Below are 26,549 nucleotides of genomic sequence, written 5' to 3'. Positions count from 1 at the left end.
AGCCAATTCATGCCACGTCTCCTATTATTTTCTAAATTCTGTGCTAACAAAACCGACTTCAGCTGAAGAAAGAGAGGAATGAAGCGCCTTCTGCTTCTATTTTTGTTCTTTATAACATTTTCTTCTGCATTTCCCGCAGCCCGAATGATGGAAAATGAAGAAAACATGCAACTGGCTCAGGTACTGTCTCAATAAATAATATCAATAACTATTGATAAAAAGTTTATTTTACTGATTCTCTTGGGACCTAAAAAGAAAACACATTCCTGCAAAAGAGTTCTGGACTTTTTTGTGAGAAGGAGCTGCTTTTCTTTGTCTAGCTCTAAGGATTTCAAGAAACTGTGAGGGGGGACAGGGAGGGGGAAAGGATCTGCTATAACTTTGAGCAATGGTCACGAGTGAAGGGATGTTTAGTGAGAGGAGAAAGGAGAAAGCCCTGCAAGACATGGAGATCGCTGTAAATGCATTTCAAGACAAACAGGAGGACTCAATCTACAGTTTGGAGCCCTAATCCATAAATGTCTGAAAAATACATTGCTTTAGAGATTCCCTTTAAAAATCAGTTCAGTTAACTTTTTATTTGATTAAATCAAATACACGTGCAAAATGGATAATCATTTATTTCTTCTAGAATTTGTTTCAAAGAAACACCAAAATGAAAGTAACAGCAAAAATATATAAGATATGTCATCATTCAACAGGTAGAAGAAGCTTCATTCTTTTCTGTGGAGGTTTATGAGCTGTGTGCTTTGGCTAATTCTGGTCACTCATGAGTCAACCAAGTCTTGGAAACTGCAAGAGCAGGGTGACTCCTTATTTTCCTCTTCATGTCCTTCCTTTCTTCTTTCCTCCTTCACTCCTCTCTCTCTCATTACTTCTTTTTTTTCCCCTCTTTCCTATTGCCAAAAGGAATTTTAGGCAATTTTGCTTTACCCTGAGATGGAGATTTGCTCTCCTGGAGTCTGTGCTTCTTTTTTTTTTTTCTTATCTTTTTGGTCAGGCATATCTCAACCAGTTCTACTCTCTTGAAATAGAAGGGAATCATCTTGTTCAAAGCAAGAATAGGAGTCTCACAGATGACAAAATTCGGGAAATGCAAGCATTTTTTGGATTGACAGTGACTGGAAAACTGGACTCAAACACCCTTGAGATCATGAAGATACCCAGGTGTGGGGTGCCTGACGTGGGTCAGTATGGCTACACCCTCCCTGGGTGGAGAAAATACAACCTCACCTACAGGTAATGCTTCTGCCAGCCATTTCCACCTAATTCAAAGGAACATAAATATAATTTCCGAGAAACAGAATAATATTCATTCATTTGACTGAGCACTTCCTATGTGCACAGCACATCATAGGTTCCATTTACGGTATCCTCCCAACAAGCCTGTGCTGTAGGCATTGTGGCTACCGCCACCTTAAGTACTGAGAACTGAAACAAAAGGTTATTTACCATAGCTGAGGATACACAGCTCTTACTGGCTCCAGCAGACATGCTCTAATCTCTAGCCTCTGCCACCATCACATAAGCTCAGAACAAATACTGTCATCTGACTGCAGATACTTGACAGCATAGATGAAGGGTGCTGGAACACAACCAGTTTATGTCAGAGACATGTGTGTGTGAAAGAGAGAGTTGCCAGATCTCAGATGAGCCCCTCAGAGCAAAGTATGGTGTTTCCCTCAGACATCTCAAGGAAAAGGGGGCTGATTCATTGGCAGAAAGAGGATGAGGTATGCCATTGATCTGAGACAGAGGCAGTCACCTTGACCACCACTCGAGAGCCTTTCTGATAGTTCTTCCTTCATCTTACTGAGTCCTAGGACTTGAGATAAAAATGGGTTTAGCAAGACAGGGAAGAAACATCTTTTCCTAAGTAATTCTGTGGTTCTCATGTAAGATTCTTAATATATGGGCCAGGCGCGGTGGCTCATGCCTGTAAGCCCAGCACTTTGGGAGGCTGAGGCAGGTGGATCACCTGAGGTCATGGGTTTGAGACCAGCCTGACAAACATGGCAAAATCCCATCTCTACTAAAAAATAGAAAACTTAGCTGGGTGTGGTGGTGGGTGCCTATATTCCCAGCTACTCGGGAGGCTGAGGCATGAGAATCACTTGAACCCGGGAGGCGGAGGCTGCAGTGGGCCATGGTTGCGTCACTAAACTCCAGCCTGGGAGATAGAGTGAGACTCTGCCTCCAAAAGAAAAAAAAATTCTTAATACATGATTCTTAATATGATACATGCACAAGACTGATTTCCACAAGCCATTCAAAAAATGATTCTCAATTGTTATTAAGAATGTCTTTATGATACTTTCATATACAAGCCAACACATACATGACATAAATGCTGTCTCAGAGTGTGATCTTAGGGAAGTCATTTAGCCTCTTTGAGCCTCCTTTGTTGAAGTGTTATAATACTACCTGATTCATAGGGAATATAAAGAAATTGAGTTGTATAGTATGTAAAAGCATTTCATTTAAATAAAGTGCTATGCAACTGTAAGACAATTGCACCACAGCAAAAGTTACTGCAGCACATTATTAATAAGTTAGAAATGTTTTTTTTGTAGTTATATATATATATATACTTGCATGCATCAACTAGAAATTGACATATTTTGTTAATTTTTAAGAATAATAAACTATACTCCGGACATGGCACGAGCTGCTGTGGATGAGGCTATCCAAGAAGGTTTGGAAGTGTGGAGCAAAGTTACTCCACTAAAATTCACCAAGATTTCAAAGGGGATTGCCGACATCATGATTGCCTTTAGGACTCGAGGTAAGGTTTTCAACAGAGAACAAAGCTATTTTCATCTCAGGAGATTTGAGGGATCTGATCTTTTTTTCCTCCCATGAATTGTATCTCAGTCCATGGTCGGTGTCCTCGCTATTTTGATGGTCCCTTGGGAGTGCTTGGCCATGCCTTTCCTCCTGGTCCAGGTCTGGGTGGTGACACTCATTTTGATGAGGATGAAAACTGGACCACGGATGGAACAGGTGAGTGTAATTCTCTTTATGAACAAAATTATTTTATTATTCTAGAGAATCCCAAAGTTGTGTGAACCCCAAAGTTGTATTAGAAAAGTGTCAGCCTTCAGAGGTTCATGATCCTGTGTGGTACACAAGGCCACCCACATACTGCCACATAAGACAGAAGATGTTTTGTGTTGTACCAGTGGTAGAAGTCATCTGTCACTTGAGGATTGAAAGAAGACTCTAGGGAGGTAGTAACTTTGAGTTCACAATTAAAGGACAGGGTATGGATTGATAACCCACAGACGCTCTATTTAAAAGCATGAACTTCCTCTTATAACTCTTGCCCAGCTGCAAAAGAATCAGACTCTAATCCTTATATTTGACTTATTTCTTCAAACCAAGTAAGTTTATTTTATTTCTCTCAATGTGCCTGCCTGGCATTAGAGGTGTTTTACTACTGTCTCAACAAATATATCCAACTACACTATATTAACAGGTAGCAGTGTACGCCTCAAACAAAAGAGCAAGCTCAGTAGATTTTTGGGTCTCCCCATTCTTTTTTTCTGTCATTGGCAATAGTCATCTTGGGTCTGGTGTCCAGCCTCCAGAGTCACAGGAAAGCACAGGTTGTAGCAGTCCTGGCGGGTAGTATGCAAGGATACAGGTCATCCAGATGATCAGTCTAGGTCAGCTTTACACTTTCTACGAACTGAAAGTCTGTGACACAAAATGGTCCATGGCCACTCACTGCTCAGTCACAACAGGTGATGCAACTGTCCTTCCAGGTGGCATTGAAAAGGGCGAAAGTCAGTACTGGCTGAGGTTCCGGCAGCAGCGGCAGCAGGCACAATCTGGGGTTGGCTGCTGCCGTTGCCACTTGACTTAGCATCACAAGCAGACAAGAAATTGAAGGAAGTAAGATAGCATTGTCGCCCAAGCAAGAGAGGAGAGGCGTGAACCATGCCTGTTGTGTATCTTCTGCTGAAACATGTTTCAATATTTCTTTGGCACTAGTCTAAAGATAGTGTGGATATGTCTGGTCAGTTATAGGAAATATCCCAGCACTTGCCAAAATCAGGATGACTCCCCTTGCTCAGGCAGGCTGTACTTTCACATCTAGAGGCAAAAATCAAAGATTTCATTATCCTTTTGTCCCTTAGGTTCAATACTAAGTAGCAGTTACTGTTATCTATACTGCTTTAAGCCCTCTGCCAAAGGGGATGTGTAGGGTAAGTTAAGTTTTTAAAAGTCCAGTATGTCTGGGTTCCACGTTGTTAACACTTGCTTGAGCAAGGCAGGAGATAAATACAGCCCTCAACCAAGTTCTGGTTGGGCAACAAGTCAGCAGTTCCAAAAAGGATTGTCTTCAGACCACTTTATTACATTCCTTTGGAGTAGAAGTTGTGGGCCCTTGGTGATCCAATTGTATAACTCTTAGTTCACTGACATTAAAGGGGAAAATATCTTCCTGTTCTCCAATAAAAACATAAAACATCAAGCAAACGTAATCTCCAATGAAATTGTAATTTTTTAAAATAGGAAACTCAGCAATAGCCTATATAATCACTTTTTTCATTGCAATGTGGAAGATCTGTTCCACGGAAGGGTGGCAAAAGTCTCGGTGTAACATGCTTAAGAGCAACAGACACGTCATCTGCCAATGATGATATTAGGCTGCTTCCTCGGGGAAGAACAGGTCATCGCATGGGGATGTCAGAGGAGTTTAAGCACATACAGAGATTTTCCTGAGAGTTTCTCAAAGCAAAGCCAGTGCCAAGCCTATGGTGAGTGTGTGTGTGGCACACGTGTGTGCACTAAACAACTGAATAGACCTTATAGACTGCTACAGATGCAGTGTTGGGAAGGAGAAAAAGCAATGGTTTGTGGCTTGGCAGACACTGGTTCCTTTCGAGGCTTCCCATTTACCAGCTGAAGGACCCAGGACAAGTCAAGTAATTTTCTATAAATTTCCCTCTAGACACTGCTTTATGTGTCCCAGAGATTCTAGTACATTGTATATTCATTCTCGTTGGTTTTGAAGAACATCTTTATTTCTGCCTTCATTTCATTGTTTATCCAGTCAACATTCAAGAGCCAGTTGTTCAGTTTCCATGAAGTTGTGTGGTTCTGAGTTAGTTTCTTAATCCTGAGTTCTAATTTGATCGCACTGTGGTCTGAGAGACTGTTATAATTTCCGTTCTTTTGCATTGGCTGAGGAGTGATTATGTGGTCAATTTTAGAGTAGGTGAGTTGTGGTGCTGAGAAGAATGTATATTCTGTGGATTTGGGGTGGAGAGTTCTGTAGATGTCTAGTAGGTTTGCTTGGTCCAGGTCTGAGTTCAAGTCCTGGATATCCTTATTGATTTTCTGTCTGGTTGATCTGTCTAATATTGTCAGTGGGGTGTTAAAAGTCTCCCACTATTGTTGTGTGGAAGTCTAAGTCTCTTTGTAAGTCATTAAGAACTTGCTTTATGTATCTGGTGCTCCTGTATCGGGTGCGTATATATTTAGGATCGTTAGCTCTTCTTGTTGCATCGATCCTTTTACCATTATGTAATGCCCTTCTTTGTCTCTTTTGATCTTTGTTGGTTTAAAGTCTATTTTATCAGAGACTAGGATGGCAACTCCTGCTTTTTTTGTTCTCCATTTGCTTGGTAAATCTGCCTCCATCCCTTTTTTTTTTTAGCTTATGTGTGTCCTTGCAGGTGAGATGGGTTTCCTGAATACAGCACACCAATGGGTTTTTACTTTTATCCCATTTGCCAGTCTGTGTCTTTTCATTGGGGTGTTTAGCCCATTTACATTTAAGGTTAATATTGTTATGTGTGAATTTGATCCTGCCATTTTGACGCTAGCTGGTTGTTTTGCCCATTAGTTGACACAGTTTTTTCATTGTGTCGATGCTCTTTACCATTTGATACATTTTTGGAGTGGCTGGTACTGGCTGTTCCTTTCTATGTTTAGTGCTTCTTTCAGGAGCTCTTGTAAGGCAGGCCTGGTGGTGATGAAATCTCTCAGCAATTGCTTGTTTGTAAAGGATTTTATTTCTCCTTCACTTATGAAGTTTAGTTTGGCTGGATATGAAATTCTAGGTTGAAAGTTCTCTTCTTTAAGGATGTTGAATTTTGGCCCCCACTCTCTTCTGGCTTGCAGGGTTTCTGCCAAGAGATCCACTGTGAGTCTGATGGGCTTCCCTTTGTGGGTAACCCGACCTTTCTCTCTGGCTGCCCTTAGCATTTTTTCCTTCATTTCAACCCTGCTGAATCTGACTATTATGTGCCTTGGGGTTGCTCTTCTTGAGGAATATCTTTGTGGTGTTCTCTGTATTTCCTGGACTTGAATGTTGGCCTGCCTAGCTAGGTTGGGGAAGTTCTCCTGGATAATATCCTGAAGAGTGTTTTCCAGCTTGGATTCATTCTCTTCATCACATTCAGGTACACCTATCAAACATAGATTAGATCTTTTCACATAATCCCATATTTCTTGGAGGCTTTGTTCATTTCTTTTCACTCTTTTTTCTCTAATCTTGCCTTCTCATTTTATTTCATTAAGTTGATCTTCAATCTCTGATATCTTTTCTTCTGCTTGGTCAGTTCAGCTATTGAAACTTGTATATGCTTTGCGAAGTTCTCGTGTTATGTTTTTCAGCTCCCTTAAGTCATTTATATTCTTCTCTAAACTGTTTATTCTCATTAGCATTTCGTCAAACCTTTTTTCAAGGTTCTTAGTTTCTTTGCATTGGGTTAGAACATGTTCTTTAGCTCAGAGAAGTTTGTTATTACCCACCTTCGGAAGCCTGTTTCTGTCAATCCATCAGACTCATTCTCCATCCGCCTTTGTTCCTTTGGTGGTGAGGAGTTGTGATCCCTTGGAGGAGGAGAGGTGTTCTGGTTTTGGGTGTTTTCATCCTTTTTGCACTGGTTTCTTCCCATCTGTGTGGATTTATCTATCTGTGGTCTTTGTAGTTGGTAATTTTCGGATGGGGTTTCTGAGTGGATGTCCTTTTTGTTGACTTTGAAGTTATTTCTTTTCTTTTTTTTAGTTTTCCTTCTAACAGGCCCCTCTGCTGTAGGACTGGTGGAGGTCTGCTCCAGACCCTGCTTGTCTGGTGATCACCTGCAGCAGCTGCAGAACAGTAAGGGTTGCTGCCAGTTTCTTCTTCTGCTATCTTCGTCCCAGAATGATACCCGCCAAATGTTAACCTGAGCTCTCCTTTATGAGGTGTCTCCTTGGATATATGGGAGTCAGAGAGCTGCCTTGAGGAGAGAGTCTGTCCCTTACAGGAGCTCAAGTGCTGAGCTGTGAGCTCTATTGTTCTGTTCAGAGCTGCTGGACAGGTACCTTTAAGTCTGCTGCAGTGGAACTCATAACTGCCTTTTTTCCCAGGTGCTGTGTCCTGGGAAGGTAGGGCTTTATTTATAAGTTCCTGATGTGCTGCTGCCTTTTTTCAGAGATACCCTGCCCAAAAAGGAGGTAGCCTAGTCACAGTCTGTCAGCAGAGGTATTGCTGAGCTGCCATGGGCTCTGCCCAGCTGCTGTGTGAACTTCCTTGCAGTTTTGTTTACAGAGGTATAGTTAGAACTGCCTCAGTAATGACAGTCTGCCTCAGTAATGGTGGACTGCCTCGGCAATGGTGGACACACTTTCCCCCACAGAGTTGGACCATCCTGGGTCTGGCTGCACTTGCCGCAAAACTCTCAATCCAGAGCATTTCAGATTGCTGGTCTTTGTGGGGCTGGGACCCACCAAGCCAGATCACCTGGCTCCCTATTTCAGCCCCCTTTTATCAGTTGAATGGGCGGCTCTGTCTCCCAGGCATTCCAGGTGCCAGTTGAAACAGCACCCAGATTTGTGTGAGTTTTTGTGCAGAAACCCACTGCACCAGCTGAAACAGTGGTGCTGGAAATTTGTGGTGCTTTTCAGCCTGGGAATCTCCTGGCCTGTGGGCAGTAATAACTCATTTGGAAATGCAGTGATCACTCACCCTCTGTGTTGTTCTCGCTGGGAACTGCACTCCAGAGCTGTTCCTATTTGGCTATCTTGGATCCCCTCTAAGTTAAGTAATTTTCTTACTCTCTATTTCTTTGCCTGTAAAATAAGAATAATAATGCTCTTCTTTTAGGAGGATGAAATAAGTTATCCTTACCCTAACTAAGTTAATAAAGGTGAAAACACCTTTCAAAGCACTTGTCCATAGTGAACACTCAGAAAGTTCTTGACGTTAAAGATTCTGTTGACAATTATTAGTATTGATGATGATGATGATAACTAGGGTGGAATTACATTCTAGACTAAGAAAAAGTGTTTACAAAGCTATGAATATTTGCAAAGAAATAGTTACAAAACTAAACATAAATATTTATAGCAACATGGGTAAGAGTAACTGCTACTTAGTATTGGATTTAAGGGACAAAAGATAGTGAAATATTTGATCTCTGCCTCTAGATATGAAAGTAAAGCCTGGGCAAGCAAGGGGAGTCATCCTGATTTTGGCAAGTGCTAAGATATTTCCTACAACTGTTTGATCATACATAACCACACAGTCTTTAGACTAGTACCAAATAGTCACATCTCCATGAGACAGAGATTTTTGTCATCTTTTTCCTACAGTGTTATATGGCTGATAACAGTGTTGGCACATGAGAAATACTCTACAAATTGTTGGTAAATAAAGTAACTCAACGATCATTTATTGAACATACATTAGGACTCAGACTCTGTCATAGAAATGATATATACCCTAGTATATAAGACACAGAAGCTGCCCTCCAGGGGCTTACAGTCTAAGGGGCACACAGACAAATAAATGGCAACTAAAACCAGTAGGATCGGTACTGAGACAAAGGAAAGTATGGCAATGTAATAGGAGCACATAGAAGAAAGTCCATCCCAGACCCACAGGTCAGCAGAGGAAGTCATGTCAAACCTGAGAACTGGAGGCTCAGCAGGAACTAGGAAGGCAACGTAGGGGAAAGAGGGTGAAAAAGAATGTTCTGAACAGAATAGTTCAATCTAACATAAGGATTAGAATTGCAGAATACCAGGCTAAAATTGTGAAGAGGATTCAGATTGCAGAGCATCTTGAAAGCTGGGATAAAGGTCTGGACTTCATTTAGAAGACCTGAGTTTGAATTATTTTTCCCAGTAGCGATGTTTCCAGTTTCTTGTCCAAAAGCACACACAGTGATATAGCCAGCCAAGCAAGGGGTAGCAACAAAGGCAAGAGCAGAAAAATGTCAAAAACCATGACATAATTCTTTGCCCTTTTACATTTGCTCTGTGCAAACATCACTAGATAAGGTTCCATCAGGGAAGCTGAGACTTTCCTTAGGCTCCATACACTTAGTTGCAAATCCAGGGGCAGACTTTTCTTGAGACAGGGTCTCACTCTGTTGCCCAGGCTGGAGTGCCGTGGTGCAATCTTGGCTCACTGCAACCTTTGCCTCCTGAATAGCTGGGACCAAAAGCACAGGCCACTTCACCCAGCTAATTTTTTTTTTTTTTTTGGTAGAGGCGGGGTTTCTCCATGTTCCCCAGGCTGGTCTCAAACTCCTGAGCTCAAGGTATCAGCCCACCCTGGCCTCCCAAAGTGCTGGAATTACAGGAGTGAGCTGCCAAGCTGGGCCCAACAGGGGTGGTCCTTTATACTTAGAACCTTACAGACTAGCAGGAAAGGCAGACAAAGACAAAGGCAATTTCAACATGCCTAGTAAGACTTCTGGAAAGAGCACTATGGTCCTGTTTAGGAAGCACATCTAACCATTTTTTCATTTAGACAACATCTGGACATCCATTATCACTAGGAATAAAAGATAATTAAGACATGGTTCCTGTACTCACTGTGATGGAAATAAACAATTCAGGCCTTTACAAGCTTATGACAGAATCAAGTGCGGAGTCTGTAGAAGCCCAGAGCCGTGCATTTAACTCAACTGAATAAGAGCTGGGGGGATAAGGGAAGTTCCATGAAGGAAATGACTTTAGAGGGGAGTCCTGGGAAATAAATAGGGTAGTTAAGCCAAGAGAAAGTGGAAGAGATACATTCTTAGCAAAGGGATGAAGGTATGAAGACATAGAGATTAGAAAGAACCTGGTACAGATGAAAAACACCAGCAATTTAATATAGTTAGCTTGTGGAATATGGAAATAAAATATGAAGCTTGAAAAAGGCAGGAACTAGACCGAGGAAGGTCAGGTGAGGGTGTTTGGACTTTATCCTATAGTCAATACAGAACCTCTGAAAAATAGAAGTAGGAGCAACATGATCACGTATAGTATAGTCTAGCAACAAACCCAAACTGGTGGCTTCTATTTTTTAAGAAATATTATCTGTCCCTGAGACACCAGTTTCAAGCCATTTGCTTAACCTGGGCCATATTTTTCCATGATGTGACTAATACCAATTAAAGTCATGTGCCATTTAATCATATTTCAGTCAATGATGGACTAAGTATATGACAGTGGTCCCATTAGATTATGCTGGAGCTGAAAATTTTCTATCACCTAGTGATGTCATATAGCACAACACATTACTCACGTGTTTGTGGTGATGCTGATATAAACAAACCTACTGTGCTGCTAGTCACATAAAAGTTCCGCACATACAATTGTGTGAAGTACATAATACTTGATAATAAACAGCTATGTTACTGGTTTATGTATGTAATGTACTATATCTTTTATGGTTGTTTTAGAATGTACTCCTACTTGTACAAAAAAAGAGAAAGAAAAAAAGAAACAAAGGGTAACTGTAAAACAGCCTCAGCAGGCCCTTCAGGAAGGATTCCAGAAGAAGGCATTGTTATCATAGGAGTCGACAGCGACATGCGTGTTATTGCCCCTGAAGACTTTCCAGAGGGACAAGATGTGGAGGTGGAAGACAGTGATATTGATAATCCTGATTGAAGGAAGGAAATATTTTTGTACAGCTGTACAACAAGTTTGCGTTTTAAGCTAAGTGTTGTTACAAAAAAGTAAAAAATTTCAAAAATTTAAAAGTTTAGGCCAGGCATGGTGGCTCACACCTGTAATCCCAGCACTTTGGAAGACCAAGCCAGAGGATTGCTTTAGCCCAGGAGTTCAGGATCATCCTGGGAAACATAGAGACTCCCATCTCTACAAAAATAAATAAGAAAATTAGCTGGGCATGGTGGTATGCACCTGTAGTCCCAGCTACTCAGGAGGCTGAGGCAGGAGGACTGCTTGAGCCTAGGAGTTCGAGGCTGCAGTGAGCTGTGATCCAGCCTGGGCAACAGATCAAGACCCTGCCTCAAAAAAAATTTTTTTATAACATAAAAAAGTTACACTAATCTAAGGTTAATTTACTATTGAAGAAAAAAAATTCTAAAAAATTTGATGTGGCTTAACTGTACAGTGTTTACACAGTCTACATAATGTCCTGCAAGTCTTAGGCCTTCACATTTACTCACCACTCACTCACTGACTCACCCAGAGCAACTTCCAGTCTGCAAGCTCCATTCATGGTAGGTGTCCTACATAGCCATACTGTTTTTTATCTTTTATACCATATTTTTACTATACCTTCACCATGTTCAGATATTTAGATAGACAAATACTTACCATTGTGCTATACAATTGCTTACCATTGTGCTATAACTGCCTATAGTATTCAGTACAGTAATGTGCTATACAGGTTTGTAGCCTGGGAGCAAGAGGCTATACCATGTAACCTAGGTATGTGGTGGGCTGTGCCATCTAGGTTTGTGTAAGTGCACCCTATAATGTTTGCATAATGATGCATTTCTCAGAACATATCCCCATCATTAAGCAACACATGACTTTATTAGTATTGAAATATTTCCCAAATGATGGTACATATGAGAATTATCTGCTAGCAAGCCTTTACTTCATTCCCCTTAGTTACTTTCTTATCTCAGATGCAGCCATTCTCTTTTTGATTAATTCATGTACTCATGTTTTCCCTGTTTTTATTAAGGATTCAGCTTGTTTCTTGTGGCTGCTCATGAATTTGGTCATGCACTGGGGCTCTCTCACTCCAGTGATCATACAGCCTTGATGTTCCCAAATTATGTCTCCCTGGATTCCAGAAAATACCCACTTTCTCAGGATGATATCAATGGAATTCAATCCATCTATGGTGAGCAAAATTATAAATATGAGTATATGTGAACTAAATAGGAGGCTTTTCAGAAAGGAAATTGAGAAAATCACTTCTTGAAATATTTTCATGAAGCAAATATTCACTTAGGTAAGATCCTTGTGTAGGCATATTTCTTCATGCCTTCTTAATTCATTGTGGCATTTTTTTTCTCATCGAAGGAGGTCTGCCTAAGGTCACTGCTAAGCCAAAGGAACCCACTATGCCCCATGCCTGTGACCCTGACTTGACTTTCGATGCTATCACCACTTTCCGCAGAGAAGTAATGTTCTTTAAAGGCAGGTAAACTCATTTCCCTAAACACCTCAACTTCCTATGAAGATTTTTCTTTTCAAGGGATTTGAGGATAAAGAGGGAGTCACGGGGCTAATGAAAATGTGTGCCTTTTATCTTTGTTTTATAGCTGCCCATACTGTTTGAATGTTTTACCATATGTGTGTATCTTGCAGCTGTTTGATAAATTAATTTTCAAATGTCTTAAGGGATCTTAAAAATTGCCATTGCATAAGAAAGGGAAACAGAGTCTACTTTCAGTGACTACTTGGCCAGAAGAGTACACCAATCCCAGTGGCATACTAGAACCAACTTAAACCTGATTACAAGAGTCTATTGCTAAATTTTCAGGAATTTTGCAAGCCACTTTACATCACATAGGCAGCTTGAAACTGGCCATGGCTGGAGTAGTTACACCCTGGAAATCAGCAAACGATTAAAGTCATGTCTTCTTCCCGCCTGGAGAGCCAGTTGTTAAATATGGGTCAGCACCTCACTGAACATTTCTTTCTCTATTTTTTTATTTTATTTTTTTATTTTTTCCGCAAAAGTGTTTGTAGAAAGAGATTTATTTATTTAGAGAGAGAGAGAAACAGGAGGACAGAGAGAGAAACAGGAGGAGAGAGAAAGAAACAGCTAACTCTCACCCTGAGTGAGAGAATCCAGAAAGACAGAATCCAGGAGAGGAAAGCAGCTTCCACATTGAGTGGAAGGGAATAGAGAGAGAGATGGAGTTTAGGAGGGGAAGACAGGCTTCCATGAGAGAGTGTGGAAGGGGACTCCAGAGGGAAAATCCAGGATAGAGAAAGATGGCTTCCACGAGAGTGTGCGTGGAAGGGGACCCAAACATGGAGTCCGGAACATTTCTTAATGTTACATCCATAAAGTGTTAGCCGTAGTGGGAAATCCCTTCTCTCGCTAAAATTCACTGGTGTTATGTTGCAGCATGTGTCAGTTATGTAGACCATGATCATATTTTTATAGCAAAATATCAAGACATACACTATTGACAAGGATATAGAGGTAAAAAGAAAGAACATTTGAAATTCGATTCCTTTTACCCACGAATATATCACATTACAATCACATGCTATCACCACCATGCTCTGCCCAGCAGAGGCCAAGAGGCCACCCATCGTGGATGTCAGAGAGGAATGGCCCGTATGGGGAGGAAAATGGAATATAAGGACTTTTCAAGTCTCATGATAGACTCAGAATTTTGCAGCCAGAAGAGAAATTCTGAAGAAATATTTTGGCATGTCAATGATTACATTTCTCCATTCCAGCAAGCATCTGCTTCAAAAAGTTTCTCTTAGGAATGCTTGGTGTTGGCTTACAATGTTGGGTGTTGCTGCTTTGGCAAAAACACCACCAACGAGCACTCAGAACTAGGAATAAGATTTCCATGAATAGTTTGCCACTCTACAGACCCAAGAGAGTGGGCACAAGGGCATGTCCTGACCTTGGGAGTCCAAAATTGAACTGAATTCACAACCACCTAAATTTGCTGGGGAAAATTATGCTAATTCTGTCAATTAGTTGAGGAAGATACCAACCAATTAAATAAAAGGCAAGTCTAAGATTGCAAAGTTTCCATTGACATGACTATAGGCTGCATGCATAAAGTGTGTTTTTTGTTTAATACAGGCACCTATGGAGGATCTATTATGATATCACAGATGTTGAGTTTGAATTAATTGCTTCATTCTGGCCATCTTTGCCAGCTGATCTGCAAGCTGCATATGAGAGCCCCAGAGATAAGATTCTGGTTTTCAAAGGTAACCTTGCCCATCCTGATTCTTCTCCTTCTGGCTGCCTCAACTAACCAGTGGGTATTCTGGTGTAAGAAATAAAATCTTCATGCATGAGCCAAATGGGCAGGGCTTCTGCCTTCATCTTAGATTCCTGTCATAAAGAATATAACTAACCAGGATTCTCTGTGGCTATGAAGATAAACACAATCCCAATTGCACAGGGACTAAAATAAACCTGTGTGATAAAAACTAAAAAAGTTTCTTTTTTGCCAAACAAAGGTAATTAATCTCTCTTTAATGTTCTCTTTTTACTAATGTTGCCAGAATCGGCAAATAAAAATAAAGGACACTATAAATTTCAAATAAATGACAAATAATCTTTTGGTGTGTGTGTGTATATATACATATATAATATATATTATATATATATATGTGTATATATATATAATATATATATATAATCTCCCTTAAAATATTTTGTATTTATTTATACCAAAAGTTAGTCATTGTTTACTTGAAATTCAAATTTAACTGATATTTTCTGTTAAATCTAGCAACCCCTCGTTTTCTATGATGTTATCAGATTACTAGCCTCTCAGAGCACTTGGGTGCTAAAACTTAGGAGAACAAGTCCAAACACACTTCATTTTAAACATGTCAACTGACACATAACAATCGTACAAATTTATGGAGTACAAGGTGATGTTTCAACACATTTATGCATTGCTTACTTGATTGTTTTGACAGAGTTAGCCAATCAAAAGCAGTAAGTGCAATGAAACCAACTGACAAAGGTAGACACACTATTGATTTCTACAGGTATATATTATTTGTGTAATATAAATAATATGAGCAGCTAAAGAAAGTGGTAAGAATGAATATGGACATAAGATTACTAAATCTCTGAGCACTGAAGCTAAAAGGAACTAGGCATCTAATTATTTTCAAATTTCTTCAGATTTTCTCCCTCTAGAAAATAATCACCCTCTTTCTTTCTAGATGAAAATTTCTGGATAATCAGAGGATATGCTGTCTTGCCAGATTATCCCAAATCCATCCATACATTAGGCTTTCCAAGACACGTGAAGAAAATTGATGCAGCCGTCTGTGATAAGACCACAAGAAAAACCTACTTTTTTGTGGGCATTTGGTGCTGGAGGTAAGTTTATAGATAATTGGCCCTTTTTTTATTATGCAAAAAAATATTCACAATAGCATTACTTTGACACAGATAAAAATAAAACGGATCCATAATCTTTTATTTATTTATTTATTTATTTTGAGATGGAGTCTTTCTCTGTCTCCCAGGCTAGAGTGCAGTGGCATGATCTCTGCTCATGCAGCCTCGACCCCCTGCATTCAAGCAATCCTCCTGCCTCAGCACCCCTCAAGTAGCTGGGACTACAGGCATGTGCCATCACACCTGGCTAATTTTTGTACTTTTTGTAGAGATGGGGTTTCGCCATGTTTTCCAGTCTGGTCTCAAACTCCTGGGCTCAAGTGACCCACCTGCTTTGGCCTCTCAAAATGCTGGGATTACAGGCATGAGCCACCACACCCAGCCCATAGCCTTCTTAAGGTGAATGATGAAGGCAGTGGATGACATTTACAAAGCCAAAAGATATTGAAATGAGTCTAATGACTTTCCTTCAACTTAAAAAATAAGATAAAATTAAAAGTTGGTGATGCCAACCAAATTGCCAATGACACAAACATATCTAGTCAAAATTTGTGAAAGCTCCAAGCTCAGCCTTCAATGTGATATGACGATTCCTCTGAACAGCATCAATCTAACAAATGCTGTGGCCTTTTTCCCTGATCATTTCTTGTTTGGAAGATACTATAAATGATTCAACCAAACATAATCTTTATTTATTTTTATTGATCCAGTTGGTTTTCCTCTACTAGGCCAATGTATTCCCCATATCCCTGCTTGACTCTAAGTTGTGCAGTAAACAAATTAAGCTCCCCAAACCAAAGATCCACTGGTATCCTTTCAAATCCTTGTATGCAGATTTGATGAAATGACTCAAACCATGGACAAAGGGTTCCCACAGAGGGTGATAAAATGCTTTCCTGGAATCGGTATCCGCGTTGATGCTGCTTTCCAGTACAAAGGTAAGCATGGATGCCTCACTTATTGGGATACTTGGGAGATTGTGTTGACTATGAAAAAAGACAGTACAAAAACTTAAATGCTTTTATTTTAATGCAATTTTGCTACTCTTAGCATATACAATAATAAACATTAACCCCACAAGCATTATCACAAACTGAATCCATAAATCCTAAATTATACTCTCTGTTATATGATCTCAAATATATGTAAAAAGTACCAAATTCAGTTTACTCATCACTGATGAGGAAAGACACCCACCCCCTAAAGTGTAAAACTAACTAAAGGCATGAACGGAACAATGATTCTCAAACATTAATATATGTAGCTTAATGTACGTAGCTTGGAGTTTATGTGTCAAACAAAGTATTTGAGGCAGAAATGTGAGTGATACCTAGGAATCTGTAGTTTTAAAAGAACCTCAGGCAATGTAATGCATACAATCCAGCTACTATATCATCAAAGACAATGACCTAGACCATGGAGTAATCAGATATCTAGAAATGTTTCTGAGTGACACAATCTATTAATACAAGGAAATCTAACACGGAACCTCAAAACCTAAAACAGATAAAAGTAGAATAGCTCTGAGAAAATGAGGATACAGAGTCCAAGGCCATACCCACAGGGGCCTTCTCCTCCCCACTGCTGAGATACTTTGTTGAAACCTAGTTTGAGCACCTCTGGAATAGACCACAGTATGGCTAGAAAGGTAAAAAGTCCCTTGAAACTCACACTTTATAATATTGGCTTCCTCCCTAGAGAAATAAGAATAATAGGATTTCCCACATCACTAGAAAACTAAAATGTATCTATGTAACACCACAAATTTATTTGCTCTCCATAATGTTATTTTTTCCATGTTTATAAAATTTAAAAGTATGAAAGTATTACGTGGTTATGAAAACCAACTAATCCTGACTCTCTGCCTCTAGGTTTCTTCTATTTCAGCCGTGGATCAAAGCAATTTGAATATGACATTAAGGCAAAGAATATTACCCGAATCATGAGAACTAATACTTGGTTTCAATGCAAAGAACCATTAAACTCATCATTTGGTTTTGATATCAACAAGGAAAAAGCACATTCAGGAGGCGTAAAGATATTGTATCATAAGAGTTTAAGCTTGTTTATTTTCAGTATGGTTCATTTGCTGAAAAAACACTTCTAGTTATCAATAAATTCATAGACCTAAAATAAACCTAAACAGGTCTTTTGATATAAATTCTGCTTCAAAGTACATTCTTTAACAACAAGTTGCCAGTCCTAGTTCTAAATATCTAAATTCAACAGCCATTTTGAGCTGTCTTATTCTTTTAATATGAAGTTATTATGTAGAAACAAAATCTCTGACTGTATGTTAAACCTATTTCATGCCTTGTGAACTTGGAGAAGTAAGGCATGTCTTTTAACTAAATACTAAAAACATTTATTAAACCAATCATTAGCATTCTATTTTGTCTGGACCTTTGGAGTTTAAGAGCCCCAATAAACTATAATCCTCACCCCTATGCATGATCTGAACCCATCAATAAAATAAGTTATTCCATCTCCTAAAGACAAGGGTGAGAGCCTGGGTAGACACAGGGTAAGTTAACATTAGAGGTGATTCTCTGATAAGTAAGGAACTAGCAGAAGTAGGAGAGAAGTGTTCCCCCAGCCTCCAAAACATTGACCAATGCAGTTAAACATTCCTTAGAGAATATCAAATTAAGTTTTCTGCACACTGATCTCATGCACAAGAAATGTGAGGATTTTCATCCTATGTCTGTGATATATGTGCATCACCTGAGCATATGGATAGGAAGTTTCTGTACTCTTTGTTCCATCATGTATTTGTTGACTTTCTAAATGCTTATGGTTTGATTTTATCTTTATACTCTCAAAATTACCTGCTTAGCAAAGTTCTTGTTAAAATTTTTGACCCAAAAAATGGGAGACTGTCAGTTGAACTTGATTCTGATGAGGTGATATACTGAGCAAATGTCAACTGATAGAAGATAAGCATAGAAAATCACACAAATTCCTATAGTTGGTCCCCACCCCCACTTCCCTGGAGTTCAGTGTTCCCAGGTTCCTAAATGAAGGGGTGCATAAAAGAGTTATTGTATGTTTGAAACACAAAGTAAATTTTAAGAAGTACAGCTTAACACTCATATATAGTGGTCTTTGCAAAAAAAAAAAGTGCTGGAATAATCAAATATTTATATGCATGAAAAAAGAATGTTGATCCCTACCTCACACTATTCACAAAAATTAATAAAAATGGGCCATAGACCTCTAAATATAAGAAATAAAGTTATAAAACTTGTAAAAAATGTTTTTTTTTAAAAATGTTGGGACTTCGGACTAAGCAAAGATTTCTTGGGTAGAACATAAAAACTATTAACCATTAAGAAATCAATGATTAAACTTCAACATTTAAAACCTTTGCTTTCAAAAAACAATATTAAAAGAATAAAACATTGGTTGGACACAGTGGTTCATGACTGTAATCTCAGCACTTTGAGAGACCAAGACAGGAGGATTGCGTAAGGCCAGAAGTTCAAGACTAGCCTAGCCAACATAGCAAGACCTTATCTCTATATAAAATAAATAATTAAATAAAAATTTTTAAAAGGATGAAAAGTCAAGCTATACATTTGGGAAAAATATTTTCATATATCTGATAAAGAACTTGTATCTTAAATATATAAAGAATTCTTATAACTCAAAAATAAGACAAACAGCTCTGGGTTTTTTGTTTTGTTTTGTTTGTTTGTTTGTTTGTTTTTGTGAGACAGAGTCTCACACTGTTGCCCAGGTTGGAATGCAGTGATGCAGCTCACTGCAACATCTGCCTCCCAGGCTCAAGCAATTCTCCCACCTCAGCCTCCCAAGTAGCTAGGATTACAGGCACATAACACCACACCCAGTTTTGTATTTTTGGCAGAGATGGTGTTTCGCCATGTTGCCCAGGCTGGGAACTCCTGGGCTCAAGTGATGCTCCCACCTCAGCCTCCCAATGTGCTGGAGTTACAAGCATGAGCCACCACCCCTGCCATCCCCTCAATATTTTTATTAATTAATGAATGTTTATATTTTAAATTTTTATTTATTTATTTTTACTTCTTTATTTATTTTGAGACACAGTCTCACTCTGTCCCCCAGGCTGGAGTACAATGGTACCATCTCTGCTCACTGCAATCTCTGCCTCCCAGATTCAAGTGATTCTTGTGCCTCATTCTCCTGAGTAGCTGGGATTACAGGTGTGCACCACCACCTAAGTTTTGTATTTTTTAGTGGAGACAGGGTTTTGCCATATTGGCCAGGCTGGTCTTGAACTCCTGGCCTCCAGTGATCTACTCGTCTAGGCCTCACAAACTGCTGGGACTACAGGCATGTGCCATCGCACGCAACCTGAATTTTTTTTTAATGGCCAAAATATTCACCATATGAGTAGCACATAAGTATATGAAAAGATTTCAACATCGTTAGTTATTAGGCAAATGCTAAACCACAAGGAGATACTACTGAATACCCAGTAAAGTGGTTAACATTCAACGGAGAACGAAACATGCTCTGATAGCATATTCTCAATGTTTGCTTTCAAAGGTATGTTGCTGTCAAACTCTTTCATTCACTGAAATACAAAGTTTATGATGCATTTTAAAATAAATAAATAAATAAGATGGTTAACATTTAAAAGTTGGACAGGCGTGGTGGCTCATGCCTGTAATCCCAGCATTTTGGGAGGCCAAAGTGGGTGGATTACTTGAGGCCAGGAGTTGGAGACCAGCCTGAGCAACATGGTGAAACCCTGTGTCTACTAAAAACACAAAAAAATAGCCAGGCATGGTGGCATGCACCTGTAATCCCAGCTACTTGGAAGGCTGGGGCACAAGAATCGCTTTAATCCAGGAGGTGGAGGTTGCAGTGAGCCAAGATCATGCCACTGCACTCCAGCTTGGGTGACAGAGTGTGACTCTGTCTCAAAAAAAAAAAATTAAAAAATTAAAAGCCTGAAACTATCCAGTGTTGGCAAGAATGCAGAGTAACTGAAACTCTTAGAGCACTGCTGAAAAGGAAAAATAATATGGCCACTTAGGAAAGTGGTTTTGAAACGGCCTTGTTGTCTGGGGTGCTACCCAAAGTTCTTTGTCTCATGGCCAAGGAAATCAAGGATGTGGACACTCCAGTGGTGAAGTTACAGCAGAAGTTTAACAAGTGAAAGACAGAAAGAAAGCTCTCTGCCACAGAGAGGGGTCCTGAAAAAGGGTTGCTGTTTCACAGTGGAATGCAGAGACTTATAAGAAACCAGTGAGGGCTGGGCGTCTCATTCACATAAGAAGCAAATTTCTGGTTGCTTCACCCAGTCCTCCTAGTGCGCATGCAGGCCCTTAGCTTGAGCTACTCCATATTGCTTTGTTTCCCTTACTACACATGAGTCAGGGGATAGAATTTTCCACTACAGACATGTCTGGGCAAGTCTGTGTAGTCTTTCTTATCTATGCAGCTATGGGCATATGTTAGGCAAGACTCACTGTGCAAGTTCCCTTATTGGTGCTTGCAGGCTGTTGTTTCGTTTGAAAGAAATCAATGGAGGACCCACCCTAATTGCCTGCCTGGCTGGTTTCTTCCTTCCTCCTCACTGAATTTGGCAATTTATTATAAAATTAAACACACACTTATGATATGACCCAATGATCCTACTCTAAATATTTATCCAGGAAGAATGAAAACATGCCCAAATAAGCATTTGTACATAAATGTTCATGAAGTTTATGATAGCTAAAATCTAGAAACAACCCAAATATCAGTTGATGAACTGACGAACTGGAATACAATGGAATACTACTCAACAATAAAAAGGAAGAAATGACTGACGCATGCAACAATATGGATGAATCCCAAAAGCAATATGGAAAGTGAAACCAGACATAAAAGACTACATGATATATGATTCCATTTATGTGAAAAATTAGAGGAGACAAAACTATAATAACAGAAAACAGGTCACTAATTACCAGAGGTGGGAAGTGGAAGGAGGGGTTGACTACAAAGGATTGTGAGTAAACTTTCTGGGGTGAAAGAAATATTCTATACCATGATTGTTGCAGTGGTGACACTACTGTATATATATTTTTAAGACTGTGCAAATAAAATTGGTGAATTGTATATGTTAACTCTACTTCAATAAAGAGGATTTTTAAAAGTAGTGTGACTTAGTACTTAACATGTAGTAGTTTCTCAAATGTTGGTCAAGCTGTTTTTCTGAATTGCACCTATTCTTGTCCTGTAGCACAAATGCCTATACTTAGGAGAGCACCAGAAATTGCACTCATGTTTGCTTATGGGCAATTACTTTTTCCTGGATCTATATTCCTAAAAATTGATCTCTAAGAGAGGACAAGCTACAACCACAAAAATAATCCTATTTTAAATTCAGTGGAAAATCTAAAAATACAGTTTTCAAAGCATATATGTTTAATATGAGAATTATATTAATCATTTATAACTCAAAAGTCAGATGATATCACTCATCCTTTGAGATTTAAATAAACTGGACTTCCAAAATCATATGGGGATTCTAATGCTCTCCATCAAACAATTAGGGGGAAAAATCTTAATATTCTTTGGCAAACCCACCTCCAAAATCATCTCCCCACAGTGACCTCCCCACAGATTCCAACCTTCTGCTGTTCTGTCTGACCCCTCCCTTCTCTGACCTCTGGGAGGAACTCAAGTTCCTGTTTCTTTATCTTTCTTTTAAAATGTAAACTGGTTATGTAAACTTGCTTTATTATCTCCTTTAAACATGTCCTTATAGCCTCCAATTCCTTGGAAAAGCAGCTTATCAATTAGGCTCATTGAGCACTTCCTCTACTTATTCACTATGGAACCTGGTGCAAGTTCCCTCTCTGTGCCACAGTTTCTCCATTTGTTAAATGAGGATGCTAACAGATCCAAGCTTAGAGCCTAAACAATTGGCAACTGGTCACATATGGCACTTACAATAAGTACTTGATGTAGTAAATGTGTGGGAAATGTAAGCCAAAATTATTATAATTAGATATGTTAAGCAATTTATTCTAAAGTAAAAACAATTGAAAAAACTAGAAGTTGAGCTCAGAGGTTCTCAAAATTGGAATAAAATATGGGCCAACTCTTTCTGTCCTATATCATACACTTACAGAAACAGATTAGCTGGAACAACAAACATAATTGACACTTGCCTTGTCCCTTCTGGTTTTCTCAAGGGCCTGAGATTAGGTCTCAAAAGAAACAGCTTTAAAATCAAGCATGAACAAGACAGTGCTGGCAATAGATATTCACTTTGGAGATCTGAACAGCTGAGGTGGAAAAGAAATGAATTCACACAGCAAGAATGTATTTGAATTTCTTCTTGCCTGAAGACAAAGAAATAAACTCATTACGACCTTCCTATTGTGTATCATGGGTGGACTTTCCTAAGAAACTCACCTGAAATGAATCATTTTTCCCAGAAAGTAATTAGATTTTGTTGTTGTTGTTCTTGAAGTTATTTGAAAACATGACATATTTATAGGTTGAAATTTAGTGCTTTGTTTGTGTTTAAATATAGAGAATCTCAAAGAGGAAGCTCAGTAGCCAAAACATACCTTTAACATACTTAAATTGGTCACCAAATTCTACATTTTAATTCTTTTTTCTTTTTAATTTAAAAAAGAGAGCTTTATTTCTCATAATGGATTGCAGTTTTGAGGGTGGCTATTCTGACAGGCTAGGAAGTGTGACCTCCAGCCAGAAGCTGGAAACAGGCACTTTCTTAAATTTTAAGTCTATTCACTCACCATTCAGAAATCTATCCAAAGCCACAGGGAAAATCAAAATCCAGTTTTACCGATACAAATCACTTCTAATTTGATCTCTAGGAGAGATCGAGAAAATGTGAACAAGATAATAAATAATTAATTTAAGATTTTCTTAAAGTGAAAAGTTTCTGAAACAGAGAAATGTTTCTGTTTGACCACTATTTATAATTTTTATAGTATTTATCACTTAATTGACCAATATGGTTTGTCTGTGTCCCCAGCCAAATCTCATCTTGAATTGTAATCAGAATTGTAATGCCCACATGTCACCAGAGTGACCTGGTGGGAGGTGACTGAATCATGGAGGCAGTTTTCCCCATGCTATTCTCATGATAGTGAATGAGTTCTAACGAGATCTGATGGTTTTATAAGTGGTGGTTTCCCCTGCTCTCCTTCTCTCCTGCCACCTTGTAAAGGTGGTGTCTGCTTTCCCTTCCACCATGATTATAAGTTTCCTGAGACCTCCCCAGCCATGCAGAACTGTGAGTCAATTAAACCTTCTTTGTTTATAAATTACCCAGTCTTGGGTAGTATCTTTATAGCAGTGTGAAAATGGTCTAATATAATCATAAAGCCACATTTGTTTTAATTTTGAGATTTAATAAATTATTTTTGCTCAGTTTTTCTGGATTATAACGTTCAATTAGTAATAAATAGTGAAAGCATGTATTCTCAAGGTTACTTGATTTTTTCATTTTTTTGGATGAACTGAGTTCAGAATTTCGGATTTTCTGAACTATTTTTAGGAACTTAGAAACAAAAAGAATAGAGTAGAAAGTGTTTCAGCTGGACAAATCTACAAAAATGAAATGAAGAACAGCTGAGTCTAAAACCCCTCAAAAAATAAGATCATAGGATTTCAAAGAATTCACATATAAAAATGCATCATGAATTATAAAGTTCTTCAAATGAATGTGAGCTCAGAAGTTTGAGTGGGTTAAAAAAAATCTCTCAAGATGGATTTAAGATGGCAACCCTGTAATAATTTCAAAAGTAAGAATTGCTTTTGTAGTAAATTGTTAGTCTCATTCATTTAATAGATATTTATTCAATGTCTGCTATAAGTCAGACTCACTGTTGAGGCATATTTGTTTATCCAAAGAATATCTATTAATCACCTACTATGTGTTAGGCAGTGTTATAGGAACCATGGACATAGTGAACAAAACAGCAGAGCCCAAGCCTTTGTGGTTCTTACATTCTAGTCAAGGTAGAGAAACCAAAATAAACAAAAAATTGTAAATATGTCAAGGAAGATAAATGCTCTGAGGAAAAAATCAAGCAGACTGTGCCAGTGCTGGGCCTGTTTGTCTCAGATTCATTCCTTGTCCTTACAGGGCTGGGAAAGGGGTGGTGGGTGCTGCCCCCTGCAGTTAGAGTGCAGGCCTCAGCATCAGTTTTTTCATCCAGGGGGAGGCTGAAGGGAGTCAGGAGGACAGGAGGAGGGAGGCACCAGGGCAGGTGGAAGGGAAATGCCAAACGTAGATCTCCCTCTCTTGGCAGCATCTGCAGTGCGGCTGCATCTCTTCAGTGCTGCAGCTTCCACCACAACCACTGTGGCCAGGTGATATGGATGCCTTTGCCCCTCCCTCCTAGGGGAAGGGGTTAGTGGCTCCCTACTGGCTCTAATTTCTGGATTGCCTCAGTGTCTGTACTGTTTGGCTTTTGTGAGAGAGCGGAAAGTTCTGCTTCAAAGTTTATATCTTAGACTACATTATAAGGACTTATAATCTCTTGCTCTATGGCCATTATCTGCTATTATAATAGATATATACCCATGTGTGTGTATATATATATATATTCTCTAAATCAGCTATGTCTTAAATCAGCTACCTTGACTCGCTCCGACATGTCTGAACAGAACTGGGCAAGCTCCAAACCCTGGTGCATGCCATTCCTTATTTGGAAGCCCTCCTGACCTTCTCCTGTCTAGCTTCCTCTTCTTCCTTGTCTGCTTTCCCCCTTACCTGTTCAGGAAATTTCCAAGTTTTTAGCCAGTTGTGTCAAGCATAGAATGTGAGGTCCCATTCCAGCCAATGGAAACTGGACACTGCAGGAGAGCGATTGCATCAAGTTATGAAAGTTATAAATGTCCCTGTCTCCTTTGTTCAGGTGTGCTCTCGTGGCAAGACTGCCAGAGAGTTGTATCCTTTCTGCAGATAGTAAACTACCCTTGCTGAGTGATCCATTGTCTCTGTGTGGATTCTTCTTGATGTTATAAACCCGTTTCCAACAGCTTTTCAGCTTCTTCCATCACAGATGCAAATTTTCTGCATTAAATGCTCCCTGTTTCAACTACCAAGAATGATTTCTGTTTTCCTGATTGACACTTGACTGATACTCTTGGTTAAGGAATAGAGAAAGAGAGACAAATGTGGGGTGATCTGGAATAGATTACACACTAGAGCTCCTGGTGAAGACTTGAGATCTAAATCTGAAGACAGTGAGCAACCAAACCTTATTTGACATGACAGCAAGTGCAAAGGCCCTGAGGTGGGAATGTGTGAGCATAGTTGAGGAATAGTAAAGAGCTTCTGAGGCTGGGGAGAAATTCAGGCAGGGGTGCAGTGAGCTGGATGGACATGAAATTGGAGAAGTGTCAGGGAGACAGATCTTGTAAGACATGTCAGACTTTACAGGCCACTACAGAGACTTCAGATTCTAGAAAGTCAGATCTTTTTTTTTTTTTTTGGACAGGGTCTTGCTTTGTCACTCAGGCTGGAGTGTAGTGGCAGCACGTCAGCTCACTGCAGCCTCACCTCCTGGACTCAAGCAATCCTCCTGCCTCAGCCTCCTGAGTAGCTGGGACCACAGGCATGCACCACCACTCCCAACTAATTTGTTTTATTTTTAGTAAAGATGCAGTTTTGTTATGTTGCCTAGGCTGGTCTCAAGCAATCCTCCCACCTTGGTCTCTAAAAATGTTGGGATTATAAGTGTGAGCCACTGTGCTCAGTTCTAGAAAGATTTAAGCAGAAACAACATTATTTGACTTGTTATTTCAGAAAAATCACTCTGCCTGCTCTGAGGACAGTAAACCATAGGAGCAAAAAAGCAGGAACTGGAGGTCTGTTAGGAGGCTACTGTAACAATAGCAGATGACAGTGGTAGCAAGTAAGAAATAGTCTGAGGTTATATTTTGAAGATAGAGATGAAAATTACTAACAGATTGGATGTGTGATGTGATATCAAGAGTCAGATATAACCCAACTTTTTTTTTTCTGAACAAGTAGAAGAATGGAATGTCTGTTCACTACAGTGATAAAGCATGGGGAAGGAACAACTCTGAGGAGGAATTCAAGATATCCAGTAGGCAGTTGCATAGATCAGTTTAAAGTATAGAAAAGAGTCTAATCATAGCAATATAAATTTGGGAGTTGCCATTATGTAGAGATACAGGATTGGATTAGGTCATTTAGGTGGTGACCCAGATAGATATAAGAGAAAATTGA

The 26,549-nt window shown here is 39.3% G+C and overlaps 1 protein-coding gene and 1 long non-coding RNA gene across 3 annotated transcripts in view; one reads left to right on the top strand and one right to left on the bottom strand.

Annotated features, from left to right (window-relative positions):
* LOC105719249 (uncharacterized) overlaps positions 1 to 26,549 on the bottom strand; it is a 287,306-nt gene that overhangs the window by 32,752 nt on the left and 228,005 nt on the right. The gene's annotated exons all lie outside the window — the stretch shown is intronic.
* Positions 79 to 17,445, top strand: MMP27 (matrix metallopeptidase 27). Its single transcript, XM_021671791.2, is given in 11 exon segments — positions 79 to 180; positions 1,001 to 1,239; positions 2,637 to 2,785; positions 2,875 to 3,003; positions 11,939 to 12,100; positions 12,283 to 12,403; positions 14,042 to 14,172; positions 15,148 to 15,307; positions 16,163 to 16,266; positions 17,200 to 17,420; positions 17,422 to 17,445. Coding segments are annotated over 11 exon segments (1,542 nt in total).

Source organism: Aotus nancymaae, unplaced genomic scaffold, assembly GCF_030222135.1.
Source record: "Aotus nancymaae isolate 86718 unplaced genomic scaffold, 86718_ANA_hifiasm-v0.15.2.pri h1tg000012l, whole genome shotgun sequence".
NCBI classification, from domain to species: domain Eukaryota; kingdom Metazoa; phylum Chordata; class Mammalia; order Primates; family Aotidae; genus Aotus; species Aotus nancymaae.
This window is presented reverse-complemented; position numbering and strand designations above follow the sequence as displayed.